At 51.0% G+C, this 21,099-nt stretch overlaps 1 protein-coding gene across 2 annotated transcripts; it reads left to right on the top strand.

Moving 5' to 3' along the window:
• The first annotated feature begins 8,958 nt into the window (after positions 1 to 8,958).
• On the top strand, positions 8,959 to 20,865 carry PTGES (prostaglandin E synthase). 2 transcript variants are annotated; one of them, XM_049833108.1, is made up of 4 exons: positions 8,959 to 9,016; positions 9,464 to 9,646; positions 11,059 to 11,141; positions 19,432 to 20,865. In XM_049833108.1, exons 2-4 carry the CDS (start codon positions 9,539 to 9,541, stop codon positions 19,679 to 19,681), a joined length of 441 nt encoding a protein of 146 aa, XP_049689065.1. In that variant the 5' UTR covers positions 8,959 to 9,016; positions 9,464 to 9,538; the 3' UTR covers positions 19,682 to 20,865. The 2 variants fall into 2 exon arrangements, with proteins under 2 accessions (XP_049689065.1, XP_049689066.1); XM_049833109.1 differs by lacking the exon at positions 8,959 to 9,016 and adding an exon at positions 9,089 to 9,150.
• The last annotated feature ends 234 nt before the right edge of the window (positions 20,866 to 21,099 follow it).

Genomic DNA, 21,099 nt, shown 5'->3' with positions numbered 1-21,099 from the left:
TGTAGCCACCAGCTCTGCTCTCATCCCTTTGTAGTGAGCACCATCAAGCACGCTGGGTGGCTTTCCCAGTCCCCTTGCTCCAGCTTCCAGGCTTGTCCGGCCACATACAGGTTGCTGTTCCTCCTGTGCACTGAACGAGGCATGTCTGTACTTTCTTGTGGAGGGACAAGTGACACACTTATTGAAAACAGATCAATGTGCAGTTGTCACTAGGTCTCAGTGTTCAGAAATGTGTCCCTCTATTTAAGCAGGACCAGCTAAAAGGTATTTAATTCTTTTACTTCTGCAATGTCCAGCTGAAGTATTGTATGAGGACCTGTTAATTTATGCCTCTCATCTTACTGTGAACAACCTGGAAAGTATCATTCCCATACAGATTTGTCAATGTTAAATAAGGATGGAGGGTCAGGAAGGGATCTAAAAATGTTAGGTTCTTTTTCTGGGAGATATGTTATCTAACAGGAAGAAAAATGTGCTCTGCTAAAATAAAGGATTGCGTGCAGGACTTTAGTTTCCAGCTATTGTTAAAATGTGTGTTTGAGAGCTGGGAACCTGTGGCCAACAGTGAGCTGGAACAAGCTGAAAACAGGAGAACCAACATGCTCTACACAAACAATGTTAAGTCCATGCTAACAGCATAGCAAGAGAGGAGACTGTGCCGGAGGATACAGAAAGGCCCTAAAGGAAGAGCTGAGCAAGCCAGATCTATTGCTGGATAGCTGCGCAGTGAGTGTCCCAGGGCTGTCTTCTGTAAGAACATAGCTGGAATTCCTTCAGTTTGGCAGTAGCCCCTCCAGAGTACTAAATAACTCGGTGTGGAGTCATCCTAGACCCCTCAGTGAGGACTCGGTGGCATTTAAAAGAAAAATGAGCTACTAGGAGGCTGAAGGATGGTTGGAGTGCAAGGGGTGAAAGGAGTTGACAGTCATGTGCTGGTCATCTGCTTGCTTCAGCGTTGGAGGAAAAAAAGAAAGTATGACTGGGATAATCAAAAGCATGGAGGAATCTCCTTTGAAGAGAGATGAAAGCGAATGGGACTGTGGTAAAGCTGAGTAAGAGGTGATTTCACAGACATATATCGAAAGAGGAGTATGCTAGACAAAGCTGAGCAGGAATTGCTGTTCTTCCTAACTCCCCCCATGTCTCTCTGACATGAACAAGAGGGGAAGGAGATCCCATAAAAAGATTATTATTATTAATATTATCATCATCGTCATCATCTTAATTTAAATTGTGTTTCATTATGGAACTTACTGTCCCAGAAAGTAATTTAATTTTAACAGTTTGGACAATGACTTGACACATGTAATTATCAAGCATTACCATCATGTATGACAACAAATTTGCAAGAAAGAGAATTAAACCTTGTGACTCAGAGCTTAAGTTAATCTCTGACTTCTGAAGACTGGATGAACCAGGTTGTATGGGGCCAGAGAGCCTCAGTCCATCGCTAGGTACCACAGGGGCATATGCTATCTTGAAACCATGATGTGCCCCACAGCTGGTACAACCCAACAGGCTCCCTGCTCCTGTTGAAGAGCAACAGTTCCCTTCCACCACTGAACACGCACATGAACTTCCCCAGTGTGGTATGGTGCAGCACAGCTCCTACCCATTTCTGTTGCCTAACTCACCTTGTGGGACAGCTCTTTCCCTGCTAATGTGGCTGCAGCATCCCGTAGCCTCCTGTCCCTACACCCTTTTCACAGCTGCCTTCCCACCTGGATCCAGCTTCCGTCCTGCTAATGGAGGAGCACTTCTTGTTCAGTTTTGGCTGAGTTGGTGGCACTGTTGACAGAAATGTGCTGCGCTAGAGCGATGCATTCCGCTGCTTTGTAAATATTTGTAATGAGCACGTATGTCCTCGTGGAGGGCTGAGTAGAGCAGTCGGAGTTGGATAAACACAGGGTGGAGCAGATTTCTGGGCACACATCGTGGATGCAAGGACAAAAACCTGCAAATCAGGAGAGTAATCAAAGCATGGGACCCAGGCAGGTTCTTGGAGTCCTGCTGGTGGACCATTCAGGCAGGGAAGAAATCTTAGGATAGTTAGCCCAAGCGCCACTGCCTGTGGAGTAGCATGGAGAGGTTTCTCTACTTCCTTGCATTATTCAGGCCAAATTCTGGTCTTGGTAAAGTCAGGGAATCACTCTGGGAGGTTGTATGGTCCTACATCCCCTTCTCTTTCCGCACTGTGGGTTTGGGAAATATGTAGACTGTTTTTAACTTTCAAGTGCAGTAGATGTTGCATTGCACCGGGTATGTAATCCCTGCTCTGATGTCTAGGCAGGGTCCTGTGAGCTTCATTTCTTTTTCCTTATCTCCTGCTCTGCTGCCTCAGGACATGACTTCAGCCTGGGTCATGCTCTGTGGGTGCTCCCACCACTGTGAGCAAGAGGGCAGCTGAGACAACAACACAAATAAAAGTTTCCAGGCAACACAGGCTGTAAATGATGCAGCTAAATTACTCCCTGCTTTCCAGTCTGATTATGGGGAGGGTGTTTGTAGCATTGCATATGCGGGGTGTTTATTAATAATGTCAGAGTGGAGACCTGGGCCACCTTTTTCCTGGCTGCTGAGATGCTGAAGGAAGCTCGTAAGACATGTTGTGCATCACCCAGTGCAGGGAAAAGAAAGGGAAAGTTTTGACATGCATCTGGAGCATAGCTATGGGCTGACAAGTGACTCAACTCAAAAAACTTCAAATTGCTGAGGAGGTCTGAGTCAGGTCTTTCAAGAAGGAGGCCCTGGTCTGCTGCTCTAGGAAGCCCAGCGAGCCTCCATCTGCCAAGGACCTTGCTCTGGGAAGTGATAGCATTTAGGAGATCAACATGTGTGATAAAGAGATTTAGAAAACATGACCTATATGGAAGGGTGGGAGGAATTGCTGCTGTTTAGTCTAGGGGGATGAAGGGGGCACAGAGAACTCGGGGTTTTAAACATAAGCTCTGTGTTTTGGAAAGCATTGTTGTGGGTGAAGCTCTACGGCAGGGCCATGAAGGAGGGCTAGAGTCAATCTTGCCAGGATGGTGTAGCCACTCTCAGCTGGGATCAGGGACAGGCAATGAAGTGCTGACCTTTCCATTCCCTCTTGTGCTACGCTTCCACATCTCTGTAACAACTTGAAAATGCCTTTCTGTTGAAAACAGGACTTACAAGGCTTTAAAATGGTGAGCTCTGAAGCCTGCTGTTCTTCCTGGGTTTCAGGGCAGGGTTAACAGCCCAGGACCTGAGAGGTACCCACCTGCCGAAAAAGGTCCCTGATCTTAAACTGGGCATCCTATTGCACTTCTGAGGGCAAGCAGAGCCCTGCAGATCAACACAGTAGTTGTTCACAGTCCTTGGTCAGGCACTGAAGACGAGAAAGTCCATCTTGGTTTGTTTTCTACTTTTCTTCTTGAAGCTGCTCATCTGCTATTGAATGTCAGGTCTCCATAAGGCTGAAATCTGGGACCACATCTGCTTTCTCTCCCAGCCCTGTTAGTGAGCCAGTGCTCTTAATGCTGTAAAACATGCCCTGATTCCCATTTTTCCATAACACAGCATGTGGAGGCAGGACCACGCAGCATCCTTTACCTTTGCTTTTGCTCAAGAGCATCCCACCAGGGAATCTGCATTTACTTTGTAGTTTTGCAAATGCTTGAAGCCTAGGAAATGTTTCCCAATTCTGAAATTTTTGGCAGCGGGATTTGTTTCTCTTCTCTCCCAGCCTGGCGGGGAAACTCCCTCTTTTTGGGCAATAACATAAGTGGATTTTGCCTGTTGTTTACAGCTGATGGGATCTTGTTCTTGGGAAGAGAAACACATCACGAGTTGCTGCAGTGTGGCTAAGTGAGAGAGATGCAGGCTTCCCACACACCCCAAGCCCTGACCCGTGTGTCCCACTTTTGCCCCATGGCAGCAGTGGCAGGTGCAGATCTGCCTAAAGCCAGCTTTCAAACCAGCTGGATCAGACAGAGAAAGCAGGGGAGAGGAGAAAAAAGCTTCCCTCGCCCCTCAGCACTTCTCCCAGCTGGGTTGCATCCCTGAAGGCACACAGCAGCATAGCCAAGGAATTCTTTCCTCTAAGAAAAAGCCCAGGCATGAATCCATATGAGGCTCAGAATAAGAGAAAATAATCTGCCTCCCACATGCTCACAGCCTGATGGCCTCTCTTCCAGTGTCTCCTTGCTGTCACAGCAGCAGGGGACATAGTGACTCCCCTGCAGCCAGGGTGGGTATGACAGTTTGGGGCAGGAGAGTGGTTGAGAGCTGGGCAGCAGCCTGGGAACGGGCAGGAAGGGACGGTGGATGGAGCTGGAAGGAGAAAGTAGGAGGACGTGCCACTGCCTCTCACTTGGCCCTGGGCCTGGTCCCTGTCCCAGGGCTGGCTGAGGAACAGCAGCTTCCTCCGCTCCTCTGCCTCAGACCCGGAGTCACTGCACCCCTGCCCCTTCCCTGGGCCTCTCCTGCTGGCTTTCTCCTGCTGCAGGCATCTGGTCTTCTGAGCGTGAAGGAGTCTGATCCTACATTCCTCGTGCCTGAGGCCTCTCAGATAGCTCCAGCCAGTACAGTCACTTTAAAATGCAAAACAGACAAAATCTGCCCGAGTTTGCCAAAGGCTGAAGCATCCCGTTTGTTTCAGGAGATGCTAATGCTGGTGGTTTTGCTGCTGAGTGACATTGCAGTATTTTCTGCCATCCTACATGCTGCAAAGAGCAGTGGGGAGCCCAGGAGCTGGGGGATGGGGACCTGCAGGTGAAGCAATGGGATTTCATTCATCTGGGGAGAAGGTGCATCACAGCGATATGACTTTTCATGCAGGCTAAGGAGTGAACGCAAGTGGAACGCCTTTCTCTTTAATGAATAGCTAAACTGCTCATGCCTTTACTTGAAAACGTAGCTGTGTTTGATGAGCCAGCACGGCACAACCTCCCGTGGGCAGCCGGATTTCCCAGGGCTCGGTGCAGCTAAGGGCAAGTGATCACTGGGGCAGGGCATGTCTGCGGGCTCCAAGGCTTTGTGCTGGGAGAAGCAGGAAGAAATGACAGGGAAGGAAGGCACCGGCGCCTGCAGCAGCGTCAGAACAAGCCGGGAATATGGCTCAGCACTTCTTGGAGCTGTGGGCTGAGCTGCGGGCCCAGGGCAGGTAAAATCCCAGCTGGGCTCTGCACCTTCTCCACCAGCACGTGGGAACACGCTGGAGAAGTGCCACCCGCCTGCCTGTCTCCTCCAGGCTGGAGCAGTCCCCTGAGGCTCTTTGTCCAGCCTGGGCTGTGGGGATATAATTGCTCGTTTGGGAAAATTTGGGGGAATCTGAGCTGTAATTGCCCAAAGCGTCTGCTACTCTTTGAGATCAGGTTGGAGCCCAGGCTATGCCACCCCAGCATACGTGCCTGTGCTCCATTGACAAGGATTTATTACACAACTAACCCTCTCATGTAGCTGCCACCAGGAAATTCCCCAGCATAGCAATAGTGGAAAAACATGTATTTATAATACTGTAGTGTAATTCAGCTGGTCAAATAAATAACAACCTGTGTGGGAGCTGAGGGTGATTTTTATTCCATAATCTTTCCAAAGCAGGATTGTTATTAGAGGCCTTTATTTTTAAGTACTTTTCTCAAGCATCTCCCATTAATTTTTCATTCTTTCTGCCTGCTGCAGTTCAGTTCCTCCTCCAGCAAAACCTTCCATCTTTTCCGCACAGCTCCTGGGGTCAGACTAATCTGATGACCAAAACTTTCAAAGCCTGGCCCTGATTCTTATTAATTGTTTCTCAAAAAAAATGCAGTGTTTTTTGCTAGCGGTATTGGGTTTGGTAGGTCTTGTCCTGGGTTGAGACTTCTTGTGCTTGGGCTTTAAGGCACGGCTTGTAGTTTAAAGACATACTGCCCTTAAGACCCAGTCTCATTCAAGCAGTGGCTCTGTCCTAGCAGGATGTGATCTATAGAGGAGGATTAAACTGTTAATATTAACAGCCTGCTTCCGCCTGGATTAATGGGATGGTTGAACATGCTCCTGGCAGCTGTGTTGCCTTGGGTCAGGAAAGCCAGGAAGGTGTGACTGTGGATGTGTCCTACCTAGTGTGAGACCCTTAAACTTGAGAAATCAAGCAGAAGCCCAGATCCCAGGAGCATCACACCTACCTTTACAGGCCAGCTTCTGCCCCTTGTCTCCATCCACGTTGTGCTCTGCTGACAGACACTGGCCCTCCCCACTGGGGTTCAGCTCTGTGTAACAGTGAAAGGGTCTGAAATGCATAAACGCATGGAAAAAACAACTTTCTTCGCCCACATGGTTTTTATACACCACAAGCCTGCCCAGCACATACAACAACCACGCCTGGGTCTGCCCCAGGGGCTTACGCTTAAACAAACTGTGCTTCTTGATCACTCCATTCAATTTAAATTTGTGCCAGTTGCTGGTGCAAATTGTCCGGGGCTTCTTGCCAGTGCTTGAATAACGCTGAGGAGGAGAAAGTCTGTCTGGCTAGCAGGAGAAGTCCTGGCTTGTCTGCAGGTGGTACCAAGATTGTGCATATTCCTGCTGCTCAGTGAGAGGTGCTGGCTGCCCTCGGAGGGGAAGAAGGTGCACAAAGGAAAAAGGTCTCACTGCTGAAGAGCCTGTGGGCTGGATCCTCAGCTGGTAAAAACTGGAGTGGCTCCATGGAGGGTGTGATGTGTTGGTGAAGGGTCTCGCTGCCTGCCCTAGCCCCCAGGAGAGCTAGGGAAGGGGCTGCTGGAGAAAGTGTCATCCCTGCTGCAGGGCTGGTCTGGCCCTCGCATCATCCCAGACCTTGGGCACCAAGGTCTCCTCTGCTACGGGTTTGCTCCCTATCAGCTATGGAGAAGGGAGATGGGAGGCAGCAGTGTCTGGGATGTTGCTTTGCTATCAATTGCTTATGCTTGGCATTATGGTGTTTTTAATACTCTGCCGAGTTCCAGGGAGGCGTCAGTGGGGTTGGATGCAGTTTGGTGGCAGCAGAGGGCTGGGGTCCAGGGTGAACACCCCGGCCATTACTGCAGTGTTTGAATCCACATGGCTGCTGCATGTCCTGGTGTCCCCATTCCCACTCCTGGGGAAGCAGTCCATGGGAGGCATTCACTGCCGGGCTGCAGAGCTTCACGCCAGGCTGTGCCGCTCCACACTGGGCTGTGCCGGGACTTGTTCTGCAGCCGCCCTGATGCCAGGGTGGTGATGACCAGCTGCAGGTACCTGTCCCTTGAAACCAAGTGTTTGGGGCTTTTCAAAGGCTCTCTGCACACTTGGACGTCATGGGGCTGAGCCAGTGCATTGCAATGAGCGGTGCGGCATCTTTGGGTTTGCAGCATCAGGGCAGAAAAGCTGTGGCGAGGGAGATTCGGAGGCAAATGCAAAGAATTTGCAGATGTCCGTGCGGGGAGGGAGATCGTGTGCTTGAAGGGTCTTTCTGGCTCTGAGCCCTGCCCTGCCAGGCTGGGAGTAGTGCAGGGGTCTGGAGCCAGGCAGGCAGGGGCGGAAGGAAGGACATCTGCTCTGGACAGGCACAGGGAGAGCTCAGCCCTTGGCTGGCATGGCCAGAGCGCACGTCTGAGGTGAGCGTGGCAGGAGCAAAACTTCTTCCGCAGCGCTGATCCTGGCAGGAAAGCTGCCCTGATCTGACTCTGTGCTGTTTGCTGGGAATACAAGAAATGGTGTAACCCTCCCTTCTGCAGGGGCAGAGGCAGGGGCTGGCCTGTGGCATCCCTTGGCTGCTGGTCAGGGCTGGTGGGATAACGCTGCCCAGACAGAGAGGTGACTGTTTTCCTTCTTAGCTTGCTCCCCAAGCAGGAGTCTACCTTCTGGATCTGCCCACATAACCTGACTCATGCTCACATTAATGGAACTTGTGTATCACCTGAGCCCAGGGCCGCTGTGCCTAGAGCACAAGCCTGCCTTAAATTCACACCAGCACCCCAGGAAAAAGGCTCCTGTAGCCCATTCTCCCTGGGGAGTGGCGTGCTGCCAGCGTCCCATTGCTGGGGACAAACCCGTCCTTGTGCAACGGGGTCTGTAGCAATGGGACCAGAGCCTGGTCCTGGGCTCATGCGATGGTTCTCTTGGGTTACTTTGGACCCCTCTTGGAAGACACAGGATGAGTTTTGCTCAATGGCAGTTAAAAAGTTAAAAAGCCCTGAAGAACAAATCCAGTCCTAGAGGCACTAACGCTTCGATAGATGGTTTTGTAAATGACAAGCCATCGTACCCCATTCATTGTTTTTTGAGGCTTTTTTGTGGCTTGAAACAAATATTTTATTCTAACATGTCAGTTAATTAAAAAACGGCTCGCATCCTCAAAGCGTTCATTTTCCACTCAATCTCTGACAGTTTCCATTTGCCTGAAATAAGTCTTTTTTTTTTTTCTTTTCCCCCTGTGTAAAGGAAACGAACCCCAAATCCAGCCCTTCAACACCAATAAACTTGAAGAGCTCGTATCAGCCTCCAGGCTGCCGGCTTGCTGGAGGTTTGCTCCTGCCAGCACTGGGGCCAGGGCTGGGGAAGAAGGAGTTAAAGGTTTGCATTGAAAGAGCAGCCCAGCTGCCTGCAGAGGCTTAGATCCCACTCTTTCTTCACCAGTGTTTGATGACTGGGGAAAAGCCAGCTCCAAATTCAAATGCCACTTTCTAGACCGAGGACAAAATTACACCCGACTGCCCCGATTCAGCCTGTCTTTGGGGGCAGGCAGGCTGGTGTTTATTTCGATTTGCAGGTTTGGGGCTTTGCGGTTCACGACTTGCCTGGTTGTGCTTCCAGGCTGGTCATTCTGGGAGCTCCCTTCCCAGCCGGGGGGCTCAGGGGCAGCCCGGGCCCCCCGGGTGATGGGTGCTGGTGGGGCAAGGGACGGCTCTGTCCCCTGTGCCCCATCCCTCTGCAGGTGGCTGTGGAAGGGGAGGGCTGGTCCACCGGAGCCCTCAGCCTGCACTGGGCGGGACTGGAGATTACTGGGAGCGCTGCCACGGAGGGGTGGGCTGTGGGATTGGGACAGCGTAGGAGCACAGGGCTGGATGTGGCTGAGGTAGGTGCCTACTTTCTTCCTAACTCCTCCTTCTTCCCAGGGCTGATCAGCTCGTGTCCGTGGGTGAGCAGTGCCTGGCTGGGCAAGGGATGCTCTGGGCAGCTCCGTCCCTCTGGGCTCGAACAGGAGGGGAGGTGGGACGAGGGAATCGTGGTGGGCTGTTTTAGGGAGGCAAGAGGTCGAGCTGTGGCCAGGCTGAGCCTTGCTGTGGCCCACACAGTCGAGAAGGCTGTATCCCAGTTTGGGGCATCGCATCCCCACGGAGCTGGTGGCGGCAGGGTGTGAGGAGCAGAAGCAGCCTGCTCCGCGTCCCAGTCAGGGCTTCGCTCACCGGCAGCTCTGCTGCATCATCTGAAGGGGTGTACAGGGGCTGTGGGCTTTCACCGAAGAAACAGTGGTGACTTGTGTTATGTTTAAACGTGGCTGTTCCTGCCCCCTCTTCCGCAGAGCCCTGTTGCAGCCCAAGCAAGATCTCCGCTGCCTGTGAGTGCTGTAGGCGACTGAGTGGCACCTTTCCCCAAAATGATGGAAAACAAAGTGTTTATGTCGTTTACGTTCTACAGCACAATCTTGATTTTAAAGATGTATGTCGTTGCCATCATTACAGGACAAGTGAGACTCAGAAAGAAGGTAAGATCCAGTTTCCTTTTCCTTCTCCCTTTCTGGCTTGGGTTTCTGTGTTTTTTCTTTCTTCTTTCGTTCCTGTAAAGGACAACAAAGTTTTCCTGAAGCAAGCTGAGTTTTCTTTGACTTAAGTTGAAAGCAAAACATGTTTCATAGCTGCAGCAGATAAATATCTCGCTTCTCTTTGGCTCTTTTTGTTTGCTTCTACCATCTGTAGCTTGATGTTTATAATTTCTGAATCCTAATCTAAATAATAATTTCAGATCTAAAATGACATGCAGGTGAGCTGCTTCTGGAAAGAGACTGTTTACAGTTAATTTGCCATGACTGGAAGAAAAGGAGGGCGGGGGGGAAAGGGTTTAAGAAGAAATCATTCCAATGATCTTTTTCCTTGCAATGTAGCAGAAAGCTTTTGAGCTTTCGGAATGGCTACGTGAATGCTCCAGGAGAGCAGAAAGTCCTGGGGAATAAAAACAATAGCTGGAGGAAATTGTTCTCAGGGAGGACTGAGAGCTCTAGCTGCTGTCAGGAGATGGGGTTAACTGGACCTTTTATTACCCACAACCCAAATTGAACTTGTGGCAAAACTCAGCCGTCTGTGAAATTTGTTTTAAAGTATTTGAGGAGTTTCTGACTGCATCAGTGGAGTGGGAGGGAGAGATTTCTGCCCTCAGATAAAATACAAAGAGATACCCCTGTGCTGTAGCATCACTGTAACTGATGATTTGGCTTCTACCCTTGTGTTTCTAAATGATGCTCCAGCCCTGGGACAGTCTGGGCTTGTAAAATGATTAAAGAAAGCACCAGGGTCCTTTCCAGGCTGCAAAGTGAAGCTGTCACTTGTAACCAGGCCCCTGAGGAACAGTTTCTGAGCATAGGTGGGGAGCTCGTATAAATCATTTTTATTTGAATGTTTATTAGTGTAGGATCCAATTTCCCTGGGGCTGGTTTCAGTCACACAGTACCACTGTCAAAAAGCCAGCCAGAGGATATCCTTTCTCGGCAGGGTGAACTAATCTGCCAATCCCGGTTATCTTTTGGGTGCCGCATTCAGTGTCTGCAAACTCTGTGCCAGCAGTGATCTCATCTGGTGGTTGGCAAAGTCTCCATTAAATAGGTTTCATGGGGAGAAGTGGACTGGGACCAGGCCAGAGCTCCCTTGAAGCCCCCTGTCTGGGACCTGCTCGGTGGGCAGAGTTGGGTTTTTCAGAGGATGAGGAAAACCCCTCAGGAGGTGCAGTGTTTAACCCCCAGGACTGTGCACATGGAAGTGCAGTTGCTCTTATGTTTGTGAAGGGTGGTGAGAAACTGGGTCAGGAAGAAATCTCCGCAGGTCTTAAAGATTAGGGGCAAAGCTTCTACCTGTGAAGTTCCGAAAACATTATAAGCATATATATTATGGGGACTCTTTCTTGCAGGCATTTGCAAACCCAGAGGATGCACTGCGCAATGGGGGGCTGCAGTACTACCGTGAGGACCCTGACGTGGAGCGGTGCCGCAGGTGAGTATGCAGCGGTGCTGGCATTCCCCTTGCGCCCCAGGGCGATCCCTGGCAGCTGCTGGCAAAGAAGCAGTGGGAAGCTAAAGGGCTTATTAATTAAGTAATTGCCTACATGGGTTGAATGCCTGGAGCTCAGCTGTGAGACCCTGCACACTAGAGCCGTTTAACCTTTAATGGGAGCATGGTGTGCGCTGCAGCAAGGACATGGGAAGGACCAGGTTTGGGTCCAACAGACAAGTCTGGCACAATTAAATTCATTCCTAGATGCTCAAAGTCCCACAAGCCCCCAAGGGCTTGTCCTGTACCCACACCCAAAGGCTCCTTGTGCCCTGCTCCAACAGGACCCCAAATCCCCCCAAATCTCTGCACAGCTTGGGCCGGGAGCTGTGTGACTGGTCCCAGTGCTGTATGCGGCTGCCCTTTTGGGGGATTTGGGAAGAGGCTGGACATGATTGCAATAACTTCAGCCTCCCTAATTGGGCAAACTCTGAATCTTCCCCTTCTTCTGTGGGGCTCACAGTTCCTCGGAGGTAAAACATGGGGTGATTCAGCCCCAGGCTTGGTTTGCCATCCCCCTTACCCAGAAGAAGGTGCCCCGAGTGTTGGGCTGGATCACTGGTGATGTGCGGAAAAGGGCCTGGAGCCGTGCCCTGCTGTCACTAAGCCTTCGGCTGCCAGCTGTGCTACAGGTGGGGGACTGCGCTGCTCACCTCTCATTGCCTGCAAGTTTTGCTTTAAAAAACATCCAGTGCCACCTAATCTCTGGGCTTCCAGAGGGAGGAGGACAGCAAACAAGCCGTTTCCTTGCTAGGAAAAAGAAAATAAAAGTAATAATAATAACCCTAATCCTCTTTTGATTAGTCAGAAAAGACAAACTTCCATAAAAATAAATAACCAGAGCTGCAGCAAAGACCTGGGGGAAGTCTTGGATCTGACTTGTACGGTTAAAGCACTCAGAGTCAGTCCTTGCTGATCTGTTCATAGCCCTGGGGAAGACAGATTAAACCCAAGGTGTTTCCCCTGAACAAGGTTGATGTTGGGTTTTCTCCTCAGGCATTGTTGAGAGGGAAGCAGAGCCATGGCTGTGCTGCTGGGGTCTCTGCAGGGCAGGGGCAGAACAGGGGAGAGCAAGCATCAGCCAGGAGGGAGGTTTCCCCCTTGCCTCTTAGAGAGGCTGTTGGCTGCATCTCAGCTCCTTTCTTTCCTTTCTCCTCCCTGTCCTTCCATTTGTCCTTCTAGCCCTGCTGAACCTCCAAGTCCTCGGGGGCTTGTTCGGACGGGGCTGCCGCAGGGTGAGGGAGTGGGTGTTGGGCAGCTGCCCTCTCCCAGCACAGCCAACAGCAAAGCAAACCATGCTCATCACTGTCATCCTAAGCTGGGCTGCGGGAGGGTTTTGTGGCGTTACCCACAAAGGCGATGCTGGCTTGGGAAGGCAAGCAGGGCCCTGGACTGGGAAGGGAAGGGGCTGTGAGCAGGCAAGCCTGTCCTCATGTCTGGGAAGGGGCTGGCTCTGCCCAGGGACCGTCTGGCCAGGAGGAGCAGAGGGCTTCCCACAGCTCGCCTCCATGCTCCCGGGTTTGGCAGGGAATATGTCTCCTCTGTGTCCAGGCTCTGATCAGCTCATCCCCACCAACTCCTCCTGGCATTGCTGCTACAACAGCAGGACTTGTTTTAGTGTATTTTCTAGGCCAATTCCTCCATGCTGTCCCAAAATCACACCCCGAGAGCAGCTGAAATAGGGTTTCCAGCAGGCTCCTTGCCATTTTCATCCCCCCCTTGCTTGAGGATGTGGCCCTTAAGCTAAGGACTGCTCCCCATGGAGGTGGAAAGAGCAGGTAGAAGAAAGCCCCTTGCTCTCCTGCCTGTTACGGGGATAATGGGGTGCTGAAAGCCCTCAGGGTAGCTCTTTTCTGGGTGCAACAGGCTGTGCATCCCCTTCATGCTTCAGCAAAACTGGGACTGGAAACGGCTCAGGTGCAGTATTTACCTGCAGGTAGCCTGGCCCTGCTGAGCCGGTGCCTGGCCTGTGCTCTAGCGTGGGGAGGGGACAGCAAGAGATGCTGGTGGGGGTTGGCATTCAGCGCACGGGTCATTTTGTGTGACGTGGTGATGGACACCAGCTGCTGGACCCAGAGCCTCTGCTCATGTCCCTGTCCCCAGGCATCCCACTGAGGGGGATTAGGTCAGGGCAAGCTGGGTGACCAGAACCCTTCCCTGCAGCTCCTGCTCCATTGCTCTGGTCCTGGTTTTGGCTGGGATAGAGATAATTTTCTTTATAATAGTTGGTATAGTGCTGTGTTTTGGGTTCAGTATGAGAAGAATATTGATAACACACTGTCCTGGTTTCAGCTGGGATAGAGTTAACTGTCTTCCTAGTAGCTGGTACAGTGCTACGTTTTGAGTTCAGCATGTGAAGAATGTTGATAACACTGATGTTTTCAGTTGTTGCTCAGTATTGTTTAGACTATAGTCAAGGATTTTTCAGCTTCTCATGCCCAGCCAGGGCACAAGAAGTTGGCACAGGACACAACCAAGGCACCTGACCCAAACTGGCCAACGGTGTATTCCATACCATGTGACGTCCCATCTAGTTTAGGAACTGGGAAGTGGGGGTGCAGGGATTTGCCGCTCGGAGACTAGCTGGGTGTCGGTTGGTGGGTGGTGAGCTATTGCCCTGCGCATCATTTGTACATTCCAATCCTTTTATTACTACTGTTGTCATTTTATTAGTGTTATCATTATTAGTTTCTTCTTTTCTGTTCTATTAAACCGTTCTTATCTCAACCCAGGAGTTTTACTTTTTTTTCCCCCCAGTTTTCTCCCCCATCCAGTGGGATGGGGGGAATGAGTGAGCGGCTGCGTGGTGCTTAGTTGCTGGCTGGGCTTAAACCACAACAGTCCATTTTGGCGCCCAACGTGGGGCACGAAGGGTTGAGATAACGACAAACCTGACCAGAGCTTGTTAAAACAAATTTGTTCCAAGCGTTCGTTATGTTGATTTATGTGTTCTTAGAGTTGTTGCTCTGGTTTTTAAAGCTCTGTTATGTATCACCTCGCTTGCTGTATGTAGCTCCTCTTCTACTGCTTATCATCCATGGGAGGTGGATTAAGGTTTTTGCTTTGATGTATGGTATAACACTGGTTTATTGTATGATAAAGTCATCAGCTGTGGGATTAATCCGGTATTTGCACTTAGCATTGTCACCTTTATACTGCGGGAGCCATCTGTGGGAAACTATTAATAATTATACCATTTACCTTTCCTCCATGGAAAACCAGTCTATGGGTGGGGTACCTTTCTTCCCCTCTCCTTTCTCCTTCAGTCTAGTTACAATGGTGTTTAAGAATTTTGAAAAATTTGAATACTCCTGGGGTGTTGGGACTAGCACGGCCCTAGCCCTACTGCTAGGAATTAGCATACTTCTGAATGTGGTTCAGCTCTCGTTTAAGGTTAAACAGCTATTTAAGAAGATCGCCCAGAGATGTGCCCCAAGGCTGGATAATTATGAGTGGCAGGGTGTGTGGGGTAGTATGGGCAGGTACCTAGAAAAGTGGGCACCTCCAATGTTTTGGAAATTCACCCCTGAACAAGTGCAGGATCCAGAAGAACTAGTAAAATATTTGGAAAAGGTATGCTGTCACCCTGGCAGCTCCAGAGAGATACAAATCACTGCAACGTGCTGGGGCCTGGCCCATCCCTATCGAGCCCTGTTCGACACCACTCAGTACCCGCAAGGGGAAGAGAAAGTCTCTAGACCTAACAACAAAACGATGAGCACCGCGGCCACCCAAACCTCGACAATGGGTGCTGTGGCCCCTCCAAGCCTGGCAAGGAGCATTGCAGGCACCCAGACATTGGCGACAGGCACCGTGACCCCTCCAGCCCCAGCGACAAGAACTCGGGCTACCCAAACCTCAACAACACGCACTGCAGCCCCTCCAGCCCCGGCGATGAGCACTGCAGCTACCCAAACCTCAGCAACCGACACTGCGGTTATCCAACACACGGTGAGCAATACTGCAACTGAACCAGCGGACCAACCTGCACCAGTATCAGTTGCCCCCGTACAGAAAAAGAAATATACAAAAAAATCAGTTCGCTTAGCGAAGGATGAAGGTGAACCAGGGCCATCACGGGAACAGGAGGAAGAGGCAGAACCAGAGGTAATAACCTGGTCCCTATCCTTGAGTGAGCTGCGGGATATGCGAAAAGATTTTGGCCGCCATATAGGTGAGCATATTATCACCTGGCTCCTCCGATGCTGGGGCAATGGGGCTAATAGCTTGGAATTAGAAGGTAGGGAAGCCAAGCAGCTGGGATCGCTTGCCAGGGAAGGTGGCATTGACAAGGCAATTGGAAGAGGGACACAAGCCATCAGCCTCTGGAGGCAACTCCTGTCAAGTGTGAAGGAAAGGTAACCCTTTAGGGAAGATGTTATATGTCAATCAAGCAAGTGGACCACCATGGAAAAAGGTATCCAATATCTGAGGGAATTAGCTGTGCTAGAGACGATTCATCATGACCTGGACAACCCACAATTACCCAAAGATCCAGACGAAGTCCAATGCACACGACCCATGTGGCGAAAGTTTGTACGGAGCGCACCATCGTCCTATGCCAACACATTAGCAATAATGTCTTGGAAGGATGAAGAGGCACCAACAGTGGAGGAAGTGGCTCGCCAACTCCGTCAATACGAAGAAAATCTCTCCTCCTCCCTACAAGCCTGCATTTTGGCTGTGGAGAAGCTGTCCCAGGATGTCCAACAAATCAAAGAGGATATGTCCTACTCCACACTTGTGAGGACCAATGTCTCAGCTATTAGGAGTGAGTGTTCTTCTGCCCAAGAGAGAGAATATAGAAGGTACACACCGCGAGGTGCCCTGTGGTTTTACCTATGTGATCAGGGAGAGGACATGAGGGAAATGGGACAGAAAACCTACCTTGGTCCTAAATGCACGGGTACGTGAACTGCAAGGAAAAACTACAAAAGAGGATTCTACCAGGAAAAATGCCGCTCCAGTTTCCAGAGTAGAAGGGCTGATTTTATTTCTGATCCTCTTGAAGGGACTTCTAAGCCAATTTTACGAGAAGTGAATACTGAATACTCTGACCAGAATTAGAGGGGCCCTGCCTCCAGCCAGGTGGAGGAAAGGGATAACCGGGTCTATTGGACTGTGTGGATTCGATGGCCTGGCACGTCAGACCCACAGGAGTACAAGGCTCTAGTAGACACCAGTGCATAGTGCACTCTAATGCCATCAAGTTATAAAGGGACAGAACCCATTTGTATTTCTGGTGTGACAGGGGAATCTCAAGAGTTAACTGTATGGGAAGCTGAAGTAAGCCTAACTGGAAATGAATGGCAGAAACACCCCATTGTGACTGGTCCAGAGGCTCCGTGTATCCTTGGCATAGACTATCTCAGGAGGGGGTATTTTAAGGACCCCAAGGGGTATCGATGGGCTTTCGGTATAGCTGCCTTGGAGAAAGAGGGCACTGAACAGCTGTCTGCCCTGCCTGGTCTCTCTCAAGACCCTTTGGTTGTGGGGTTGCTGAAGGTTGAACAAGTGCCAATTGCTACCACGACGGTGCATCGGCGGCAATATCGCACCAACCGAGACTCTCTGATTCCCATCCACAAGTTGATTCGCCAACTGGAGATCCAAGGAGTGATCAGCAAAACTTGCTCACCCTTTAATAGTCCCATATGGCCAGTGCGGAAGTCTAATGGGGAATGGAGATTAACAGTTGACTATCGCGGCCTGAATGAAGTTATGCCACTGCTGAGTGCTGCCATTCCAGATATGCTAGAACTTCAATACAAGCTAGAGTCAAAGGCAGCCAAGTGGTATGCCACAATTGACATTGCTAATGCGTTTTTCTTGATCCCTCTGGCAGCAGAGTGTTGTCCACAATTTGCCTTTACTTGGAGGGGTGTCCAGTACACTTGGAATTGATTGCCCCAGGGGTGGAAACACAGCCCCACCATTTGCCATGGACTAATCCAGACTGCACTGGAAAAAGGTGAAGCTCTGGAATGGACTGTTGTGGTTTAAGCCCAGCCAGCAACTAAGCAGCACGCAGCCGCTCACTCATTCCCCCCATCCCACTGGATGGGGGAGAAAATCGGGAAAAAAAAAAAAGTAAAACTCCTGGGCTGAGATAAGAACAGTTTAATAGAACAGAAAAGAAGAAACTAATAATGATAACACTAATAAAATGACAACAGTAGTAATAAAAGGATTGGAATGTACAAATGATGCGCAGGGCAATAGCTCACCACCCACCAACCGACACCCAGCTAGTCTCCGAGCGGCGAATCCCTGCACCCCCACTTCCCAGTTCCTAAACTAGATGGGACGTCACATGGTATGGAATACACCGTTGGCCAGTTTGGGTCAGGTGCCTTGGTTGTGTCCTGTGCCAACTTCTTGTGCCCTGGCTGGGCATGAGAAGCTGAAAAATCCTTGACTATAGTCTAAACAATACTGAGCAACAACTGAAAACATCAGTGTTATCAACATTCTTCACACGCTGAACTCAAAACGTAGCACTGTACCAGCTACTAGGAAGACAGTTAACTCTATCCCAGCTGAAACCAGGATACACACTGATATTTTCAGTTGTTGCTCAGTAATGTTTAGACTAAGTCAAGTATTTTTCAGCAAGAAGGCTGGACGGGCACAAGAAGTTAGGAGGGGACACAGCCAGGACAGCTGACCCAAACTGGCCAAAGGAACATTCCATACCATGTGACGTCATGCCCAGTATATAAACTGGGGGGGAGTGAGTAAGCAGCTGCGTGAGCGGCTGCGTGGTGCTTAGTTGCTGGCTGGGATTAAACCATGACAGGCTCAGAGACCGATCCTGCCTGGGGGCAGTCAGCCTCCAGAAAAACAGGCCACTTGGTGCTGAAAATTTCTGATGGAGAAGTTTTTGGCAAACCTTGGCCTGAAGAAATTGGTGTTTGGTGGGGCAGTTGCTGAGGCAGGCACTGGGACATCTCCCACACCATAGACCTGACTCCAGGGGCAGAAGAGGGGGCTTAAGACACAGCAGTCTTTCTTTTCCTAAGTAGTTTTCAGCCAGGTCTATCCCAGTCTGTGTCTGTACTAATGAGTTGTGGCTGAGCATCCTAAAACTTCCTGGCCACTTCTCAGCTTGCACAGAAGAGCAGCACAGGCATCTTGGCTTTTGCTTCAGCAAAAAAATCCCTTACAATTTTCTCTGGGCTTTGTGAACATTTAAATGTGCTGGGGAACAGGAATGGGGAAGCAAGGGCAGGTCTTATCAAGGCTTCATCTCTGCCTCTCAAACCTTCAGAGATAACAGGGAAAAAGCAACTGAGCCTCGTGCCTGGGTCACTCTCCAGCCCAGACCCATCCCAACTGACCAGAGCATGACCTGAGAGTTCCCCCTGTCGAAGCACAGAGATAGGTCTCTGTGCTGCAGAAAGCATGTCTTTCATTGCAAGGGAACAAAAGAAGGCGAGGCAGAGGCAGTGGGAGGGCAAGGACAGCCTGCTGCTTTGGGGACCAGTTTCCCTCCTTCAAAGGATGGTACCTGGGAGAGGAGGGACACAGCCTATGCTCACAGCATAATTGGATCCTGTTTCGGTAGCGGTGTGGGTGGTGGCAGATGATGTGACACTCAGGCAGGCTCATGTTCAGATGGAGCTCAGCGTTTGGCCCATCAGTGCCAATGTGTCATCACATGGCCACAGTGGTCCCTCCAGCCTGACTACAGTGAAATTAGGCAGGTGATGCTGGCACAGCGTGGAGGTGCAGGGGGTGCTTGGGGTGCTCCTCCCCGGTCCTGTTTGGATGCACTTGCAAAGAGGGGCGAAGCCACAAACCCTCCCATCCTGGGAGTTTCTCCTCTGGAGAAACCACGGTCTAGAAACCGCCTTGTTATTGTGTAATGTGGCCACATCTGGGGCCATGCCGTGCTGGCGCCACACCAGCTTTGAGCTTTTTGCAGCTTCGCGGGGTCTTTGTTTTTCTTTGTTTATTTAAAAGCTGTAACCCTCGAGCTGTCATCTGTCGCAGCAAAGGCATCTCAGTAACAGAGGGCAAGCTTCAGGAGTGCAGCAACCCAAGGGAGAGACACCAGCTGCGAAATCCCACTGTCTGTGTTTGTAGGGGGGTATCTGACTCTTTTGGGGGCTGCGTCTGCCCCATCCAACAGAGAGGGTCAGCAGCATCCAGAGATGGGCACTCTGGCTAGAAGGGATGGGAGACAGCAGGGAAACCTGGTGGGAAGGAGCAACCTTATCTCCCTTTTCAGGGCCCACCGCAACGACATGGAGAACATCTTTCCTTTCCTCTTCCTCGGAGCCATCTACTCCCTGCTGGATCCCAGTCCCACAGTGGCCAGGATCCACTTCTTCATCTTCTGCATGGGGCGCATCACCCACACCATCGCCTACCTCCTGCAGCTGAAGGCACCCACGCGCTCTGTGGCCTACAGCGTGGCACAGCTGCCCTGCTTCTCCATGGCTCTGCAGATCCTCCTCGCTACCACCCCATACTGGTAACGCCCAACAAGACTGACCATCCAAACCTCCTCGTCCTGTGTTCTGCTCGTTTCCCTGGCTGGACCGGGTGGTGTGTGTGCAAGTGTGAGTGTGCATGTGTGTATATGTATGTGGGCACATGGTATGTTGCCAGGGAGGCCACCTGCACCACAAGGATGCTCAGTGCAGCCTTGATAAAGCCCCCACGCTATTGAAATTGGGCAGGGAGGTCACCAGAGAGAAGGGGCATGTCTCCCCATGGAGCGGGAAGGGGATGTGGAGGCAGGTTTCTCTCACTCCTAAGGATGGGAGGGGGAAAGCACCTGGACTACCCCTCAAGAAATGGATTCATTGAAGGAAAGAATATTTTCTGGCCTAACTGCATTCAGAACTGTGAAGGATCCTTGGTCACAAATACCCTGTGAATCAGGAAGGGAAAACCATGAGGGTCCCATGAAGTCTCTTGGTCAGCAGCCATGGGTGGTAGCAGTGGGGGGTTATAAAACAGCCGGTCTCCTCCTGCCCAGCCGTGTGGGTCTGTGGGGACAGGGGGTCCCTTAGGTTCCCTCTCCCGTGAGCAGGACAGGAGGCAGGTGTCTGCCAGGCAGCATAACGTGGAAGTCAAAATCTCAGGGGTGATGTTTTGAAGCCACCAAAGCATTCAGTGCTCCCAGCCGTGGGATGCAGCTCTCTGCTGGGGACCCTTACTGCAGGCAGGAGCCTGCCTGTCCCAGGAAGGACGTTCCACAGCCGGCGTTTGGCAGCTCCCGGCCAGCAGCAGCTGTGGCTTTTCCATCTCAGTCTCACCGTGGCAAGATGCAGAGGGATGCGCCTGGAGCAGCTGGCAGGAATCGCTGACCCTGTAGAGAGCCGGACGTAAAGCTCTGGGACTTCTGGAAAGACTGAGATGCTCACACAAAACAACGGGTTTGCAGTTTGCAGACAGACCTTTCTCCCAGGGGCGGTGTCTGTGTTCACATGCCGCTGATGCCTGAAAACGCTCCCAGGGCAGCAGACTGAATTTTTTCCCCTCTGTTTGTAGCCTTTCTCTGGCCGCAGAATGGCTGTTGCTATTTGGGGAATGTGCCGTGACCGCTTTGGGGGTGTTTTCTTTCAGCTGTTTCCTGCTGTCCACTGCTGCCGAGCCATGTGCAGCCTGGATTAGCTGGTGTTTGCAGAAAGCTCTGGAAATGAGCAGAGTGGCTTTGAACACACACACACACCACACCACACCTCCCCCCCCCCCGGAGAATACTGCTGCTCTGCGGTGTCACCTAAAAGCCATCATGTTGGAGAGGAGAGGCTGGGACCAGGGTATCACAGGATGACAAACCCTCGTGAGGTCTTCTGCCATGCAGCTGTCCTGAAGTGCCAAGGGCTGGTCCAGGCAACAGCAGTGTGCAATGGAGCAGCCCTATTGAGGACAAGGCAGGAGGAAG

Source organism: Accipiter gentilis, chromosome 29, assembly GCF_929443795.1.
Source record: "Accipiter gentilis chromosome 29, bAccGen1.1, whole genome shotgun sequence".
In the NCBI taxonomy this organism is placed as follows: domain Eukaryota; kingdom Metazoa; phylum Chordata; class Aves; order Accipitriformes; family Accipitridae; genus Astur; species Astur gentilis.
This window is presented reverse-complemented; position numbering and strand designations above follow the sequence as displayed.